This window comes from Cupressus sempervirens, chromosome 9 (assembly GCF_028749045.1).
Source record: "Cupressus sempervirens isolate cs-2001-9-10 chromosome 9, ASM2874904v1, whole genome shotgun sequence".
In the NCBI taxonomy this organism is placed as follows: domain Eukaryota; kingdom Viridiplantae; phylum Streptophyta; class Pinopsida; order Cupressales; family Cupressaceae; genus Cupressus; species Cupressus sempervirens.
Window position 1 is genome coordinate 830858949 of NC_143126.1, and position 18882 is coordinate 830877830.

General features: G+C 35.1%; 1 protein-coding gene across 2 annotated transcripts in view; it reads right to left on the bottom strand.

Moving 5' to 3' along the window:
• TSC10A (NAD(P)-binding Rossmann-fold superfamily protein) overlaps positions 1 to 17847 on the bottom strand; it is a 42474-nt gene extending 24627 nt beyond the window's left edge. For both annotated transcript variants that reach the window (XM_089802265.1, XM_089802264.1), the window contains exons 1-3: positions 17241 to 17847; positions 7457 to 7604; positions 6767 to 7058 (exon numbers count right to left, since the gene is read on the bottom strand). In XM_089802265.1, coding sequence (XP_089658391.1) covers positions 6767 to 7058; positions 7457 to 7604; positions 17241 to 17783 — 983 coding nt within the window. In that variant the 5' untranslated portion in view covers positions 17784 to 17847. The remainder of the gene's footprint in view (positions 1 to 6766; positions 7059 to 7456; positions 7605 to 17240) is intronic.
• Positions 17848 to 18882: the final 1035 nt, after the last annotated feature.

The window sequence follows — 18882 nt, forward strand, 5'->3', positions numbered from 1 at the left end:
TCACCAAATCATCCACATACAAAGCAAGAAGCAAAGGATCCCCCTCATCTCTCAGTGTGATTTGCAATAGTGTACCCTTACCTTTTTGCAATTTAAATTAAATGCGAGCATGAGCTCCTTTCCCCTTCTCTTTCCTAATCATCCCAACAAACAAATAATGAAATAATTGATATCAATGGTCATTTAGATATTTAGACATTTAGATATTTTAGATATTTAGTATTTTAGGCAAGTTTTAATTTTAGTTAGTTTCTAAATAATATGGAAACTTTCTTGTTGTCAATCTTGTAGAAAGTTTTCATTTCTTTTGAGTTATTCTCTATATAAAGAGTCTTGGTCTCCATATTGTAATTAATCTTTTTATGAATATACATTTTTGTAACATGGTACTAAAGCTCAGGATGTTTTCTTTGAATTTTTTATAAAAATTGAAGCTCTATCTACCTGGAATTTCACCAAAAAAAAATTCTTGGTTTTTTATTAAAAATCGTGGATTTCTTGCTTTTCGTATGCTGTTGTTTTCTGGGTTTCTGTGATTAAGTTTTCTTTATGCAGAGATGTGTTATGTTGCAGGCGAGTTTCAGTTCCAGTTAAGATTTTGGAGAAAAAAATTTGATGAAAGGTAAGGTTTGCAAAATGGTTTTTACAGTTATTTACAAAAAAAAAATGAAGTTTTGTACTTGGTGTGCTTTTGTCATGGGATTTGTGCTAGCTCTTCACTAAAGGTATTTATATTGTTTTTTGATAGAAAAATTGCAATTTGTAAAGCTTGAGTTTGCCTCATTTTTTGTGCATAGGAAAATGGGAGGGATAGCATCGTTGGCCAACATCATGTTGGAGGGAAATCAGTGGTTCAACAAAAAGAATTCCAATACCTGAAAGCGTAGGATGCTTTCAATTTTTGAGTATCAATGCTTGGATCAGCTTGTTCTGGGTAACTCTACTCCTATAGTAGTGGACAAAGACCAAGACAAGTTTGATGAATGTAACCAAGAAGCGATTATGTGGTTGAAGATATTTATACTGATGAGATGCTTCCAGAAGTATGCAAGTCTGCAATGGAGATTTGGATGCACCTGAACAATCTTCATGAAACATTGGATAAAAGTTGAGCTTTCTTTTTGAAGAATATGTTATTTTCTCTTGTAATGGATGAGAAGATGTCTTTGCGAGAGCATCTTATGAAGATTAAGGATACTCACAATCAACTGGACACTATTGGTCGCAAGATGGAAGAGGATAACATGGTAGTGATTACGTTAAGTATACCACAGTCCTATGAACACTTTGTTGAAACACTCAACATTACCTCCACTAATGTTAACTTGAAATTTGACGAGTTGTGCATTAAGCTATTGCAACAAGATAGGTTGAGGCAGCAGTTTAGTAGTAGTAGTGACGTGGTTAGTGTCGAGCAAGCATTTTCTACCACATATAAAGGCATGTCCACTCAGCAGAAAGGACAGCACGCATCTGAGAAGCAAGAAGATCACCTATCACTATTGTGTGAAGCTTGGTCAGATCCAAAGATTTTGTAGAAAGCACTTGGCCGCTCGAGAGACCAGCCAAGGAGAGTCTTGGCGGCAAGCTCATGCGGCAAAGCAACCTAAGGAGAAGGAATTAGCCTTTTATGCATTTTGATTTGAAAGTTTTTGGGTAGTTAGTAGAATGACCATTAAGGGAGGGTAATACAGTATTTAACATTAATGGTCATTTAGATATTTAGACATTTAGATATTTTAGATATTTAGTCTTTTAGGCAAGTTTTAGTTATATAATTTTATTTAGTTCCCAAATAATATGAAAACTTTCATGCTGTAATTATTCTCTTCTGAATTATTCTCTATATGAGGAGACTTTGTCTCCATGTTGTAATTAATCTCTTATGAATATACATTTGTGTAACACAAAATCCCTAAGCCCATCTTTCCCCATTGATTGGCTATCGGGTAGTCTAATGTATGAGGTGTAAAGGTAAGAGTTGTATCTTGCTTGCATATAGGTAGCAGGAAGCTATTCAAGACACTTTTTTCCCCATGAAAGTTCAGAATTATTTCCATTTTTTACAAGGATTTTCCTACATGATTCCTTCTAAAATATACTCAATAGGAGACAAATACACTTTTAAAAATAATGAATATTGTCATACAAAAGAGAGTCATCAAATCTTGAACATTTTTTGCAAAGAATTTTCTATATTGTTCCTTCTAAAATATATTCAATAGTGTTAGTTTTTCCGGATCTGCTACAAATATAATAGTACTGCTATAATATGTGATATGTATGTTCCAAATGCAACATCCTCATATATATATGAGAATAGGCCATGAATAGACGTGTCCCTTCATGGGACATGTCCATGTCTATTCAATATATATATATCATTATTATATTAATTTCTCTCACATAATAAACTTATATCTCATATGTAATTATATCTCATATATAAATATATATAGCCATAGTTTTCTCTGGCTGAAGCTACCAAACATCAACACTCCCTCTTAGCTAGGGAGGATAAACACAAGACCATTATTATTACACCACTGGCAATCTTTAAGAATGACACATTAAGAATATCTTTGATCCACTATTTTGATATCATGAGTATTGGCCTTCAAAATATCAAGATATGATATTCACCAAATACTCTAAGTAATGGTCTCCAAAATAACACTTGATATTCGCCATGTACCCAATAAGGTAATAGTCTGCAGAATATCAACATATGATATTCACCATTTTGATATCACAATTGAGTATTGGTCTCCAAAATATCAACATATGATATTCACTAGATACTCTTTGAGTAATGGCCTCCAAAATGAATTACAAGATATTCACCAAATACTGTGAATAATGGCCTTCAGAACATCAAGTCATATGATATTCACCGCGTACTATGTGTAATGGCCTCTAGAACATCAATTTGCATAACATTCACCTATACTCAAAAAATGTTTATAAGGTATGTGCACACACATTCTCATAATGGTTACTATAGAAACATCACCATGCATGGTATAATCCATCATGATCTGCATAGACATCATAAGATATCCATCATAATAGAATATTAAGTTATTGTAAAGATAGTCACCTTTCAATAACTTCTGCAAATACAAGTGACATCATTTGGAGATTGTCACTTCTTCATGATGTACACCCGGGGTAGGCCCATTAAAATCATATAGTCACACACAATTACTTTTGAACTCCCTTTGAAAATCAATCATCTAAGCTCCTCAACCAAAGTTGCCTTTGATGAAGTGTCATACTCCCTCTAAATTTGATATGATCAAGATCTTCAAAGATCAACTGAAAGATGTCCTCTATCCACTCCTTCAAACAAATGTGTTAGACTCCCTCTAAACATCAATCTTTTGAGCTCCTTTACCTTAGAAGAAGTGTCACTCCCTTTGAATCTGATATCAGTCTCCCCTTTTCTGCAAGAACGTACTTGGAAAAAAAGATCAAAGCAAATATCTCTTATAGAACGTACTGAAATAAATAAATAAAAATAAGTGAGACTACAATGAGTAGATAAATTAAATACTTATATGTATAAGTTGCTCCAATGAAGGTTCATATGCATCAGATTAAAAAACCAAAAAAATGCCTCCATATAAACATTAAGATTTATCATATTACCAATAATATGAATATTTGATTATTTTATTTATAGATCATTTTTAATTCTCAATTCAACATATGTAGTGTTATTATTAAATTATTCATCTTGGTCGACATTACTAAGCCAATACATGCGTAGGGTGCATGCATGTAGTAACCCGTTGGTTTGTACAAACCATCCATGAATTCTATTGGTGGTCAATAGGAAGTCCTCGATGGCACCGTTCTTGTCCTTCACCTTAGAGCTTGCTTGGTGATGATAATATTTGTTTCTGCTACCATAGCAACCACTATCAATAGTGACTTTTCAAATATTGTCTTAGTTATTTGGAATATTGTCTTGGTTATTTGGAATTACATTCCTTCTACCGAGTTGGGAATTCATATTGCGTGCCTCCTTTCATTCAAGACCAAACTCATTTTAAAATCTTAATGTCGTTAACTCATTTTATTGTTTCGACATTAAGAACATCTTTGTTAGCATAGTACGAACTTAGCGAACAAATCGGAACATAGTGTATTCATCACTGCGATGTTTGAATATTATTATCGCTACTCTAGTAATAGTATCTTCATCCCTGTGTTACAAGAAGTGATTATTTCAAAAGCACTCTATCCTTATATATCTCTCCCAAAATGATTGATTACCCTCTTATATCTTATCAATTGAAAGGAACTGTTTGCAGTTTTGGAGTTACGTTTCATGCCTCTCCATAAACACATCTTTTCACACTCTTGATCAGTTAATGAATTATTATCTTTTCAAAGATAAGTTAATCGCACCTCATAATTATTTCTTATATATTTTAATATGTTAGCCACTAATTATATGGTACGCATGATACTGAAGTCACTACAATATTACACATTGATTATTAGCTTGTTTTTCCCTTTGCATTGATATGATTTTGGTGACTCGGAAATCTGCTCCAGTTGGTCTGCGAACTATCCAGTGTCATTTATCAGCATTTAACAGGAATCTTTTGTATTGTTATCGATTCTACTCACTATGTATTTGTGTTTCCCTTTCTACGATGTATCAATGAATATCAACTTCTCCATGGTATTATGATATTATTTGAATACTCATTACATAACGCTGAAACAAGACTGCTGCAGGAGACTCTTGAGTTTCATATAAGACAAGTTGGGTAGACATGTTGGCTACGATAACAGTGTTCAAGCTGCCACGAGAACTGCCATGATACAGAATGCTTCTTCATTTGCAGTCTGGCTGTGATACAATGTTACTTTTCCTGGATCTGCTGCACATATAATAGTACTGCCATAATATGTGGTATGTATGTTCCAAACGCAACATCCATATATATATTGAGAATAGGCCATAAATCAAGGGACATGTCTATTCATTAATTAGATAATTTATATATATATCATTATTAAATTAATTTCTCTCACATTATAATTTTATATCTCATATGTAATTAGATCTCATATATAATTACGTATAGCCATAGTTTTATCCGACTGAAACTACCAAACATCAACAAATAGAAATAAGATAAGCTTTTATTTAAACTGAATATTTCAATATTGTCATCCAAAAAAAATGCTTTGGCTCTTGAAGATTTGATTGGCATAAAACCCTGAAGTAATACCAGATCGAGACTTACAATTTCTTATCTTTTTAGGATTACTCCCTAGATTTGAGGGACATGTGACACTCCAAAAAAATTCACATTCCACCCCCTCCAATTTTTTTTGTTTTTCCATCCCCTCCATTTGATCATAAGTGTATCAGCCACATTAATTGAATTCTAGCCTATATATCTTCACAGAACTACTACGTCCTTCAAGATTCACAACTGGCATGTCTAGGGCAGATTTTGGACATGACATGGGAATATTAATAAGTAGGAGGTATTTTCCACTGCAAGTCATATTGTGATATTGCTATCAGAATTTAACTGTGTAGTTTTTGAGTCAAACTCATAGACCCATATATGTAGGCAAAAGCCTACAACACAACAGTAACTTGCGGGCCTCTCATGTGAGAGGTCTTGGGTTTGAATCTACCTTCACTTAACATATAATAATAATTAATTCTAACAAATAATAATAATTAGTCTAGGCTTCAGCCGTTTACCAATCAAAAGAACAAAATCTCATAGACCCATATATAAAGAGTAGTGATTCACACATGAATCCAACTCCCATGAGAATAAATGGAACACTTAGCACTCATCGGATCTAGGTGATGCTCATAGAGGTGAAGCACCGGAGTAGTGATTCACACATGAATCCATCTCCCATGAAAATAAATGGAACACTTAGCACTCATCAGATCTAGGTGATGCTCACAGAGATACCTAGATCCGATGAGTGCTAAGTGTTCCATTTATTCTCATGGGAGATGGATTCATGTGTGAATCACTACTCATTATATATGGGTCAATGAGTTTGACTCAAAAACTACACAGTTAAATCCTGATAGCAATATCACAATCTGAATATATCTTGATATAGAGGACTTTCTGAAGGGTCAAGGACAGCTCCTTGTCAAATATAGGATTCACTTGCCTATTCAATTATCCATGCAAATATAATTCCATGTTAGCTGAAACAAATTAAATTTAATTAAATTGAAGTTCATCCAAGCATGCCATCCCTCAAATTTAAGAACTTTTAGATTGAAACACTTCATGATCCCAATGGAACTTCTACAGTTTAAGTGTTACAGTCCAAGAAAATTTTGGCCAAACACATCTCCCTCTCATGGTTAAAAAGCTATATCTGATACTAATAAACTGTTTATCTTGGGCCAATCTGGGCATTTAAGTCTCAGCAGACAGTTGAGTATACAAAATGCTGTTGGTAATTCTAACAAAAATTAATCACATCTAACAACTATCATTACTAGATAGAACATTGTAGCAAATGCTTGACAGTTAAAATGGGAATACCAAGTGATCCAAATTCCTTGAGCTGTACAATTGAAATGATCCAGCTTCAAACAATTCACTCCATTTTGTTTGGGGAATAAGTTCATTTCCTGACCAAATTGCTGGCATACAAATATTCATTGTGTTCCCCAAAAGTGCTATAATTTCTACAGAAATTTCAAACAGAACATAACATATTACATTAATGGAATAAAAGTGCAAGAACCTACTTTCTTTGATTATTGTGCCATCTCTGCACAGTACTGTACCAACCCCAGAGTATACATAGTGCAACAATCCGTATGAGGCCTGCAGCAGAGACTTCAAGAAATGCCATGGTAGCTGATGGCTGAGGAGACATCCCCGCAGTTGCAATAGACAGCATAAACCCATCAAAGTTGCATGTGATCATGAACTTCCCTGACTTGATGCCATTTAAAGTTTTCTCTGCAACCTCTTTAGCATCCATGGAACTGGAAGAAGCTGCTAATAGTTTTGTGATCTCTGGCCTCATTTTGTTTTCTGCAATCAAACAACCATACCACTCTTTCATAATTGACAGACACAAGGGTTTTTTAGGGAAAACAATAATGAAACAGAAGATATCAGTAGTTGTTGAAAGGTATGGAAATAGCATTTTGTTTAATCCAGATGACCCTAAGTTATATTTAGTATGGTTTCCAGTATTCAAACAAATCTCGGTTACAGATACTATCGTTTAGAGAATACAGAAAATAACAGCTTGGTTGCTAACACGCTCAAAGGTCAGCAATGAATGATTTGAGATTGGAAAGTGAAAACAATGTGAAAAGGATAAGAAATGTTTTAATATTCAATTTTGGTACTTCCCATGAAAAAATTGTCAGTACCTCTATGTATGACAATACAATGTATTCATGAACATCGGAAATGTTTAGTACCTTCAACTAGGCCCGGAGTATCTGTATCTGGAGGAAAAATAAGAGAGACACGAACATTATGTGGTATAACCTCCTGCTGCAGTGCCTCAGCCAGACCACGAAGAGCAAACTTACTTGCAGAATATGCTGTATATCCATATACGCCCACCTTTTCATTGACAAATCACAGGGATTAATCTCAGAAAGATAAACACTTTTGACCATCATCAAATCACAGTCTAATTTCTGCAACTGCAGAGTAAAGTCAAATTTAGAACCATGCTGAGCCGAGCAGAACCAAAGGTGAAAATGAAGAATATTATTCTTAATGTTTATTAATGCCATCTCAATTTACATGTTTTCGCAAAGTCATAAAGGACTAAAGAGCCATAAAGGACGGAATTTCCTACTGACCCAAAAACAGAAAGGGCTTAGATACCTCTACCTTGCCTTTTATTCTAGTATGTTTAAATGGCTAGCCTTGGGTTCAAGATGTAATGCAAGGATAGAATTCAGGAGAAATCTATGACAATAAAGGATGTCACTCTGGACTGCCACTCCAGAGATTGTTCGAAATGTTGGGAATGTGAAGCCCAACTGTCCCATGACCCTTCGCATTCCCTTCGTTTCGTACTCTAGCTGAATATAACTGTATAAATACATGTGCATAGTCATGTATTGCATATTGATTGATGAATAATAAAATGGATTCCTTGTTGAGAGTGGAAGTAGCCACAAGTTGTGGTGAACCACTATAACTTCTTGTGTCTTGTGTCTTGTGTCTTGTGTCTTGTGTCTTTGATTATTCTTCTTGTTTATTTTTTATGTTTTAGTTTAGTTGTTATTCATTATGTTTCTCTGCTCATTTTGAATCTACAATTGGTATCAGAGCCAGATTGGCTTGAGCACAGATGGAAGAAGATGAAGTTGATTTCATTATCAACGAATTTCTTGGGAACTTAAACTCAGTAGAGAGTGAGGTTTTGCATGCAAAGAGCAAAAGTAATCACCATGTGCACTGGTGGGATGGCTGGAAAAATAAGCCAACATCTGAACCAAAAGAAAACTTTGAAGATCTCAAATTTCAGCTGAGTGCAATTCTTGAATGTATAGGCAATACGTACAATAAGAAAAACATCATGGAAGAATTGCAGAAGAGGGCAATGACAGACAAAACAGGCAAGTCTGTAAAGGATCTGGTATTGACCATTTTTGAAATGGCTTCTCTTGCTTCTGGTTTCAGCTTCAATGATAAAATTAATTTTGCTTCTAGAGTTCATAGGATGCTGCATGCAAAGTTCCTGATAGAAGAAGATGAAAAGGCAGATGAAATGTCTGTTGTAAAAGATCTAGAAGTTTTTGATATGCCAAAAAATGAAGAGTCTGATGATTTGGTGCTACGGATTGAAAAAGTAGAGGCAGAGTGGAATGCATTAATTGCAGTGGAACAATCTCGAAAGGTCCAAACTATTGATCATCCTGAGATTTGCGAAGCCCACTTTGGAGATAGAGGAGGCCAAAGATGTTAAGTTTATAACTGTGATAATATGCTGGTCTGAGAGTGCAGATTGCACTTAGTCTTCTTCCTTTAATATCATTTCAAGACATTATATATGTCATACACCTCTAAGATGGGTGGCAATTTTTAGTATAAGTTAATGTTAAACTAAACTTAACATATTTGTTAGTTGTGTTTATGATTAGTCATCTTCTTCAAGTTGCAAATTTCTGGAGAGGAGTATAAGCCGACCTAGGGAGGGTCATCTGCCTTTGAGGGACATGCCCTTTGGTCATGGTATTAAAGATAGAAATTATTGCAATTTGAGGACACACAATAATTACAAGTCTGCTCCCTCAAGCAATAATACCAATTCAAATTTATTGCAGAGATAAATAACATTCAATTCAGAATAAAAGTTGACAACTCCTCCATACTTCAGAATATTAAGAAGTTCATTTTCAGCAACCAAGGATATTATACAAGTCTGAATTATTTAGTACAAAATTTACAGAAACTTTACATGGTATTAGAGCTCTGGTAGTCGAACCTAGGCTCTGCAAATTTAAGTAATCAGACCTTATATATAGCATCATTCTCCTATCTTCAATGGCATATATAATCAGACCCGAGGACAGGTTTGATGGGAAAGAACACTTTGATGCCTGGAAATTCAGAATCATGATGATTCTTGAAGAAAATGATGGAAAACAATTTGTTGGTTCAACATCCAAACAACCTAATGTTGAAGCTCATAAAACTATATGGAGTAAAGGAAATAGAAAAGCCATTCAGATCATATTAGATGGAGTAAAGAATGATATTGTACCTATGCTAAAAAAAATCAGACAACATTTGATATGATGAATGCATTACTAAATGCATATGAGGTCAACAATGCAACTAGAGTTCTCGCACTGAAAAGGCAACTAAATCACATACAAATAAAGAAAGGAGAATCAATGAATTCTTACTTCCTAAGGGTTGCCGGCATAAGAGATGAACTATCAAATATAGGAACCATTATTAGTGACATGGAACTAACACTGATGGCTATAGATGGATTACCAGATTCATGGGAAACTTCTGCACAAAAAATAAATGCCAAAGATAAACTTCATGACTTCAACAGACTTAAGGGAGATTGTCTTCAAGAAGAATCTAGAAAACTAAAAAAAGGAGGGAAATTGAAAACAGAAGAAGAAGAACTTCATGTTCTTAATACAAACTCCTATAAGGACAAAAAGAAGCATTTTAAGAAGAAAAGGGGAAATCAAAAGAATGGCAAACCCAAGAAAGATCTATCCAAAATAAAGTGTTCAAGATGTGAAAAGTTTGGATACTACAGATCTAATTGTCCTATTAAACAACAAGCAAACTGAACAAATGTTACCAAGGAAGAAGATAACTATGATCCCGAGAATCATGTATTGTATTCATCACTATCAAATGAAATCTCAAGTAAAGCATGGGTAATTGATAGTGGATCTTCTAGAGATATAACAAGATACAAAGAAGCACTAGACTCTATATCAAAAAAGGTTAATGGCGAAGTCACCATTGGTGATAATTCAACACATTCTATCAAAAGAATTGGAAATTGCAACTTGAAACTAAAATCAGGAAATTCCCTTCTTCTCAAAGGAGTACTCTACGTACCAGGAATAAAAAGAAATCTAATCTCGATTACAACACTTGAAGATGATGGACATAATGTTGCTTTCATGGACGGTAAAGTAATAACCTGGGCAAAGAACTCCTTAATTAAGAAAGCAAAGTTGATTGGTCAAAGAAAAGGGTATTTGTATGAATTAAATTCAAAACCTAGTCGACCCATTCAAGCTTTAATTCATGAAGCTACAAACATAAATGAAATATGGTACAGAAGGTTAGAACATCTAAATTTCAAAACCTTTTCAATTATGGAGAAGATGGTTACTCGTTTACCTAAACTAAATAAAGACCACTCAAGCATATGCAAAAGGTGCACTCTGGGTAAGAACACCAAAAGTCCATTTCATGATAGCACTAGAAAAACCAACAATGTTTTGGAATTAATTCATTTAAATTTATGTGGACCTTAATTCATTTAGATTTATGTAGACCTATGTCTGTTCCTTCTCTTGGAGGATTCTAGTACTATATTTTGTTCATAGATGACTTCTCTAGGAAAACATGGATTTACTTCTTAAAATGCAAAGAATCAGAAGAAATCCTAAAGAGATTTAAATAATTCAAAACATTAACTAAAAACTTATCTGGACATAAAATTAAAACTCTTAGAACTGATAATGGAGGGGAATACACCTCTGATTTGTTTAAAAGGTTTTGTAAAGAAACAGGAATTAAGAGGGAGTACATCGTTCCTTATAATCCAGAACAAAACAAGGTAGCAGAAAGAAAGAATAGAACAATTATAAAAGCTGCTAGAGCTATGATATTTGATAAAAATCTAGAATATTATCTTTGGGCAGAAGCCTCTTGTACTACTGTCTATATTCCAAACAGAAGCCCTCACTCTTACCTTAGAGATAAAACTCCTGAAAAAGCCTTTACTAAGGTTAAACCCAATATAAGTATTTTAGGATTTTTGGGTGCCCCGTATATATCCATGTTCCAAAAGAAAAGAGAACTAAGTTAGAACCCTCCGGGAAGAAAGATATCTTTGTAGGGTATAGTGAAACATCTAAAGCATATAGGGTTTTCATACCTGGACAAGAAAGTATTGAACTTAGTAGGGATGTTATTTTTGAAGAAGATCTAACATTCAAAAGAGCCCTAAGTTCTGAAGAATCTTCTCCTTTACCTAGTTCTGAAACAACATTGGGTTCTTTCTCCTTTACCTAGGTCTGAGTCTGAGTCTCAGAGGGAGAACATAGAAGAAATTGAAGATGAAATTCAAAATCTAAATCTTGGAGAAACTCAAAATTCAAAGAAAAGACCACTTTGGGCAATTCAAACAATCGAGGAAGCACAAGAGTTTGTTGCACCTTCTGGAACAGTCAAAGAAAGCAAAGACCTAAAAGATTTTCTAGTTATACAGCAAACATGAATGATTTGTCCAAATAAGAACCAGCCAATCTTTCAAATGCTATTAAACATACAGCTTGGAAAGAAGCTATGGCAAAAGAATACCAATCTATTATGAAGAATGATATTTGTGAAATTGTTCCAAGACCTAAAAGAAAATCTGTTGTTTCTTCCAAGTGGATATTTAAAATAAAGCATGCTACTGACAGTAGCATTGAGAAATATAAAGCTATATTTGTAACTAGAGGATTCTCTCAAAAAGAAGGGATTAATTATGAAGAAGCTTTTGCTCTTGTTGCCAGATATACCTTTGTAAGAGCAGTCCTAGCAATTGCAGCATTGAAGGGATGGAAAGTACATCAGATGGATGTAAAAACAGCATTCCTAAATGGAAAGATTATAGAAGAAGTATATTTGGAGGAACCTAAAGGATTTGAAACTCATGATCCTACCGTTTTCGTTTGCAAGCTCAAGAAAGCTCTCTATTGGCTTAAGCAGGCTTCAAGGGCTTAGTATGAAAGAAATAATAAGTATCTCACCGGCTTAGGACTCTCCAAAAATGAAGCCGATCTAAATTTATATTATAAAAAAGATTAAAATGATATTGTAATTCTGATACTATATGTTGATGATTTACTAATAACAGGTGATGATCATCTCATAGATCAATGCAAGAAAGATCTAATTAGAGAATTTGAGATGAACGACTTAGGACTCCTTCATTACTTCTTAGGACTGGAAGTACAACAGAATTCTACAGCATTATACTTAATCAAAGGAAGTATACATCAAATATTTTGAAGTGATTTCGAATGTGGAATTGCAAGTCTATGTCATCTCCAATGGAGACTAGTCTACATAAACTTAAAGAAGCAGCAGCAGAATCACCTTCCATAGATTCTACTCTCTACAGACGGATGATTGGATCCCTTATGTACTTGGTAAATACAAGACTTGATATTTGCTATGTTGTTAATGCCTTAAATCAGTTTATGTGTGAGCCAAAGGAGATTCACCAAGTCGCAGTTAAACACATTATGAGATACTTACAAGGCACTCTTAATCTTGGGCTCAAATATGAGAAAGTTGACTTAGATTTACATGGATTCCCTAACTCACATTGGGGTGGAAGTGTTAAAGACAGAAAAAGTACTTCAAGATGTTGTTTCAGTTTAGGATCAGCAATGATATCTTGGATATGAAGAAAGCAGTCTTCAATAGCTCAAAGCTCCATAGAAGCCCAATTACATTGCAACAGCAATGGCCTCTCGAGAAGCGGTTTGGCTAAGGAAGTTAATTGTGGGATTATTTGGGCAAGCCATGAATCCTATGATTATTCATTGTGATAATCAAAGTTTCATCAAGCTTTCGGTGAATCCAATTTTTCATGACAGGTCCAAGCGTATCGAAATTCCTTACCATTATGTAAGAAAATATGGTAGATAGGAATATTGTAAAATTGGAATACATTTGCACTGCAAATCAAATAGCAGACATACTCACCAAACCTCTATCTAGAGTGAAGATAGATCACTTCAAAAAAAGTCTTGGTATGGTTGAATTGTAATTCATTTGTATTCTTTAAATTATTAATGAAATAATTTTATTGTCAGGCTATTGACTATTATGGGCTCCACCATATGTATTCATTATTTAAGAGATAACGATCTCTGTAGTAATGAATACTTGTATAAAAGACACTATGAGAGATGATGATCTCTGAAGTGATGAATACTTGTATAAAAGACATTATGAGAGATGATGATCCCTCAGATAATGTTTTGAATAGTATAGAACTACTATTAGATCTAGGTAAGTTCGAGGTCATTTGTGACTAATAAGCATTTCTATGCCTATTAATTGATCTCTAAAGTAATGAATACTTGTATAAAAGACACTATGAGAGATGACGATCTCTGAAGTAATGAATACTTGTATAAAAGACATTATGAGAGATGACAATCCCTCGGATAATGTATTGAATAGTATAGAACTACTATTAGATCTAGGTAAGTTCAAGATCATTTGTGACTAATAAGCATTTCTATGCCTATTAATCGTAACTTGGATAAAGGAAGAATTTATTCTTCAAACTTTATCCTGTTCTCTAGTAGATCTTAACTCAAGATCAAGTTGTGATATAGGGTTACCAGTACCTGTGAGTCCCAACCCAGACAAATGAAGAATTTAATCATTCTTCAGATTTTATCCTGTGTGTATTGCATTACATGCAATACTGACATCACTAGTATAAGTGATAAGTCATATCACGAGATAGTTATATGATTCAGTATCATGTATTCCATGATGTCATTTGCTCAAGAAGATTCAAATAGATATAGAGTATCAATCTATGCTTATTCATCGTAATTGATGATGCTAGATATGTTATCTCTCAGTATGATTATCAAGTTAAGAGGGAGTGTTAAGTTTATAACTGTGATAATATGCTAGTCTGAGAGTGCAGACCGCACTTAGTCTTCTTCCTTTAATATCATTTCAAGACATTATATATATGTCATACACCTCTAGGATGGGCGGTGATTTTTAGGATAAGTTAATGTTAAGCCTAACTTAACATATTATGTTAGTTGTGTTTATGATTAGTCATCTTCTTGAAGTCACCGATTTTTGGAGAGGAGTATAAGCCAACCTAAGGAGGGTCATGTCCCTTTGAGGGACATGCCCTTTGGTCATGGTATTAAAGGTAGGAATTATTGAAGTTTGAGGACACACAATAATTACAAATCTGCTCCCTCAAGCAATAATACCAATTCGAATTTATTGCAGAGATAAATAACATTCAGTTCAGAATAAAAGTTGACAACTCCTCCATACTTAGAATATTAAGAAGTTCATTTCAGCTACCAAGGATATTATACAAGTCTGAATTATTTAGTACAGAATTTGCAGAAACTTTACAAAAGAGTGTAGCATGAGATCTGAAAAGCAATTGGCAAGTGAGAAGTTTGATTTATGTTTAGATACAGAAGACAGTGAGTTTGAGAGAAAAATAGAAGGAAATGGAGATTCCGAGCAGCCAATTATAAAATCCAAGCGAATATGTACAACAAAAGCCATTTTTAAGATGTACACTGTAGATTGTTGCACTGCAATACCAAGTTATTTAACTGATATTGAGCACAGGAAGATTGTTGCTGCTTGTACTGTGAACCTAATTCCATTTTGTTCGTTACTTAAGACTATGCCTACATCTGTGGCTCGTTTTCCTCAATCGAATCTGCTTAATGTTGTCTTTGTTGATGCTGGAGAAAGTTCTCGATGGTGCAACTCAGAGGAGTTACAGAAGTTTAGTTTAGAAATTAACCATGCAGCTGGACAAGAATCTGCCTTAAAGCTGAGGCTGGTAAAAGGGATTCCTGAGGTACAAAACATTACTCCTCAACATGCAGCCAACGCAGAGGGGAAGAGATCAATACCTTCTGTGGTTGTTTATTGGGAAGAGACCAATACAAGAAACAAGAGTCCCAGGTATTGGGACGCAGTTACCTGCTAAAGAGTTTTTTGCACCAGTTATAAAAATTGTTAAGGTAATGAGGCCCAGATAGATGGCCAAAGTACTCGTGGCTTTTCCTTCCCCTACCCACAGCCATAGAGAAAGCCCTGGTCAAGGACTGGTGGGTTGAGGAAGCGATGCCAGTTCCAGGGAAGGATTTAGTAACATATGTGGGTTGCTGCTGCATGCAGCTCTGTGGCTCTGTAAATACCATAATTGTGATAACTTTGGAGGACCGCCTGCAGATTGGATGTAAAAATCAGGGTGCAGAGAAGATAAAAATAGGATTATCATCTCTTGTAAAAGGCTGTAGGTGCATTAGTTATGATGAAACTGACAAGTTGACGGAGCATAATACAGAAGTCGGTAAAAGAGTTACAATGGACATTGCCTACGTCAGTATGAAAGAGGTTGCAGGGGTTAATAACAGTAATGTTCTAGCTGAGACCTACAAAAGCATATATGCTTGCTATTATTTGGTAGTTTGTCATCACATGGTACAGTTGGTGAAGGCAATATGTTTTGTGATGCAACTCCACGTGGCCTTAGCAATGGAGGTAAATTTTATGGTGGATAATGATCTTGATCTATTTTATGATACTCTGTTAAGGGGGAGCCACAAAACAGGAACATATGGAGTGCATTTTGCACAAGCTGAAAGTTTTATTGGCGAATACAGTCTAATGAATGTGAATGTTGTAGAAGATGAGGTTTTTGATTCAGGTCTATCATGGCAAAGGCTAATTCGTACTGTTTGTGAACAAATTTTGGCGATTCTCAGGTCTTTGACCGGCATGTTACTGCTGTGAATTTAGAAATGGAACACAGGGGATTCAGAGTGCATGGCTATGTTGGTTGGACTTCAAGGGGGAGATTGTTGGGACTGTGAAGCCCAACTGTCCCATGACCCTTCGCATTCCCTTCATTTCGTCCTCTAGCTCAATATAATTGTATAAATACATGTGCATAGTCATGTATTGCATAGTGATTGACGAATAATGAAATGGATTCCCTGTTGAGAGTGGATGTAGCCACAAGTTGTGGTGAACCACTATAACTTCTTGTGTCTTGTGTCTTGTGTCTTGTGTCTTTGATTATTCTTCTTGTTTATTTTTTATGTTTTAGTAGTTGTTTTTCATTATGTTTCTCAGCTCGTTTTTAATCTACACAAAATACATAGGCATACTATGATGATTAGAAGTTTTGTTTTCCAATCAAATGGTTATTCCCAGGCATACTAGTCAAAGCAAGTTTTGTTTTGTGTGGTCTAGCTTTCGGATAGATTTATGCGTAATCAAATATGAACTTCTGCAAAGGATGCCAAGAGGTCACTCCATACTGTCTAATTGTGTTTGCATGTATGTAATGTTGGACTCTCAATAAACTATATTGGAACGGAGCACACTACATCTATAACTCAAACTGGAACTATAAGAAGCTCCTTTGTCATATCTGATGTCAAGGCCAAAAGTGAGGGGTTGAGAGAGATGTCAGTGAATTGGGGGCCATCTTGGTAGAAACCACTATAATAAGTTTTCGAGAAAATTACTGTTGTAAAGGGTAGTTCCCAATTATATATGACCCACTCTTTCAAGGCTAAGGAACTCATAACATTTATACCGTCTCCTTGTCAACGGCTTAGCCAACTTGTGACATATTAAGCGATTTCTAATCGAATGTCTATCTAGATATATTCGTTCGAAAAAGCCTCGTACGAAAGTGACTAAATGGAGAGAGTTTTCATGAAATTTGCATGGTACCTGGCCAGCCTGAGAAGACATCAAAGCAATCGAACAAGGCAGCCCATCCGTCCTGTCCTTCATGCGAGGAAGGGCAGCTTTAATCAGATGAACAGTTCCCATAAAATTGATGTCCATCATGGCCTGTATGGTCTCCAGGGGCTGAAGATCCAATTCTTGCGGCGTATAAACGCCGTGATTGCAAATCAGCACGTCTATGGGCCCTGCTTCCCCCAATGCTTCCTTCACCTGTTCAAAATCTCTCACATCCGCGCTGAAAATGCTGATTTGTTGCCCCGTGGAATCCAACACTTCTTGTCTGGCTTTCTCTAGCTTGTCCTGATTGCGTGCGAGGATCGAAACCCTGGCGCCCTCTTTGGCAGCGGCATGGGCCAGAGCCAGGCCTATCCCGCTCGATCCTCCTGTTATGAACACGTGGCGGCCTTTGATAGGGACCTTTATCGGCCGTGGTTGAGCTATGAACCACAAAACAGCGAGAAGGATAAGAGGAATGAAAACCGGAAGGACTAATACTACCAGATACAGGAGACTCAAGGTCGCCATTGATTTACAGAGTGTAAGCTATGCTTCCATAGATTTCGATACCCAAAAATATAAATGTCGATACAACTGCACCAAAGCAATAAATGCTGCTATTTAAGTTGATGAAGATCGTAAAGAAGAGCGCAGTGATTTGACCTGGCTTGCCAGCGCCCTGTCGGGATCGAATTCAAAGCCGAGTACGTTACCGTTACATTGCGTAAATCGCAATGGGGCCACCAGAATGTAGGTGTGGTTTTATTGTATAGTTTATTTTAAAAGTTTAGACTTGCAATATATATTGCACGGCCTGTATTTTAGTGGTTTCATATATGTACTTCTGAATGACTGGTAAATATTAGATTAGGTCAAGGTTATCATGGGTATTATAGCATTTTGTGTACTTTAAATTGGGAATTCGTTATTGTAATGAGGTAGTTTTAGATTTATTGAAATATTTGGTTTTGTTTTTTTTAAATAACTTATTATATTTTTATAAAATCTATCTTAATAGTCAAGTTGAGCATTGTGAAATAATTAGGTATGTATGGATAAAAAGTGTCATTTAGATGTGTTGTCTTATACCTACTTATATATGTCATAATAATTGATTATGATCTCCAACCACTTCTAAATTCCTCCAACTAATCTAATGCAAATTATTCTAAGAACTAATGCATTTTCCTTTAATAATTTTTTTTATCAATAGTGGTGGACATACACTATGGATACTAATAAAGTTACTCAACTTCAACTAATGTCTACAAATTTTGCTAAGGCCACAAGTGTGTGGCTATTGGTATATGTCAAATAGATTAATGACTTTTAGTTAGCATTTTCATAAAAAAGAAATTGTATTGGACCCCCCTACTTATGTAGCTTTGTTGAAACGCAATGGCTATGTTGTTTGTATTGATAATTTGGAGAGGGAATATACTCATTGATGATGTTTTAGTGGGTATGGTGACATATTTAATATTTCTAATAATATAGTATTTATGACTGAGAATTTGGGGAGGAGTTTTGTTGGTGTGCTTTGGGATGTGATACAACGTCTCCTTAGAGTTTGCATATGTGCTTGCATCCTTGCTTCCTTCATACTCTTGGCTACGTTGGTGCTTGC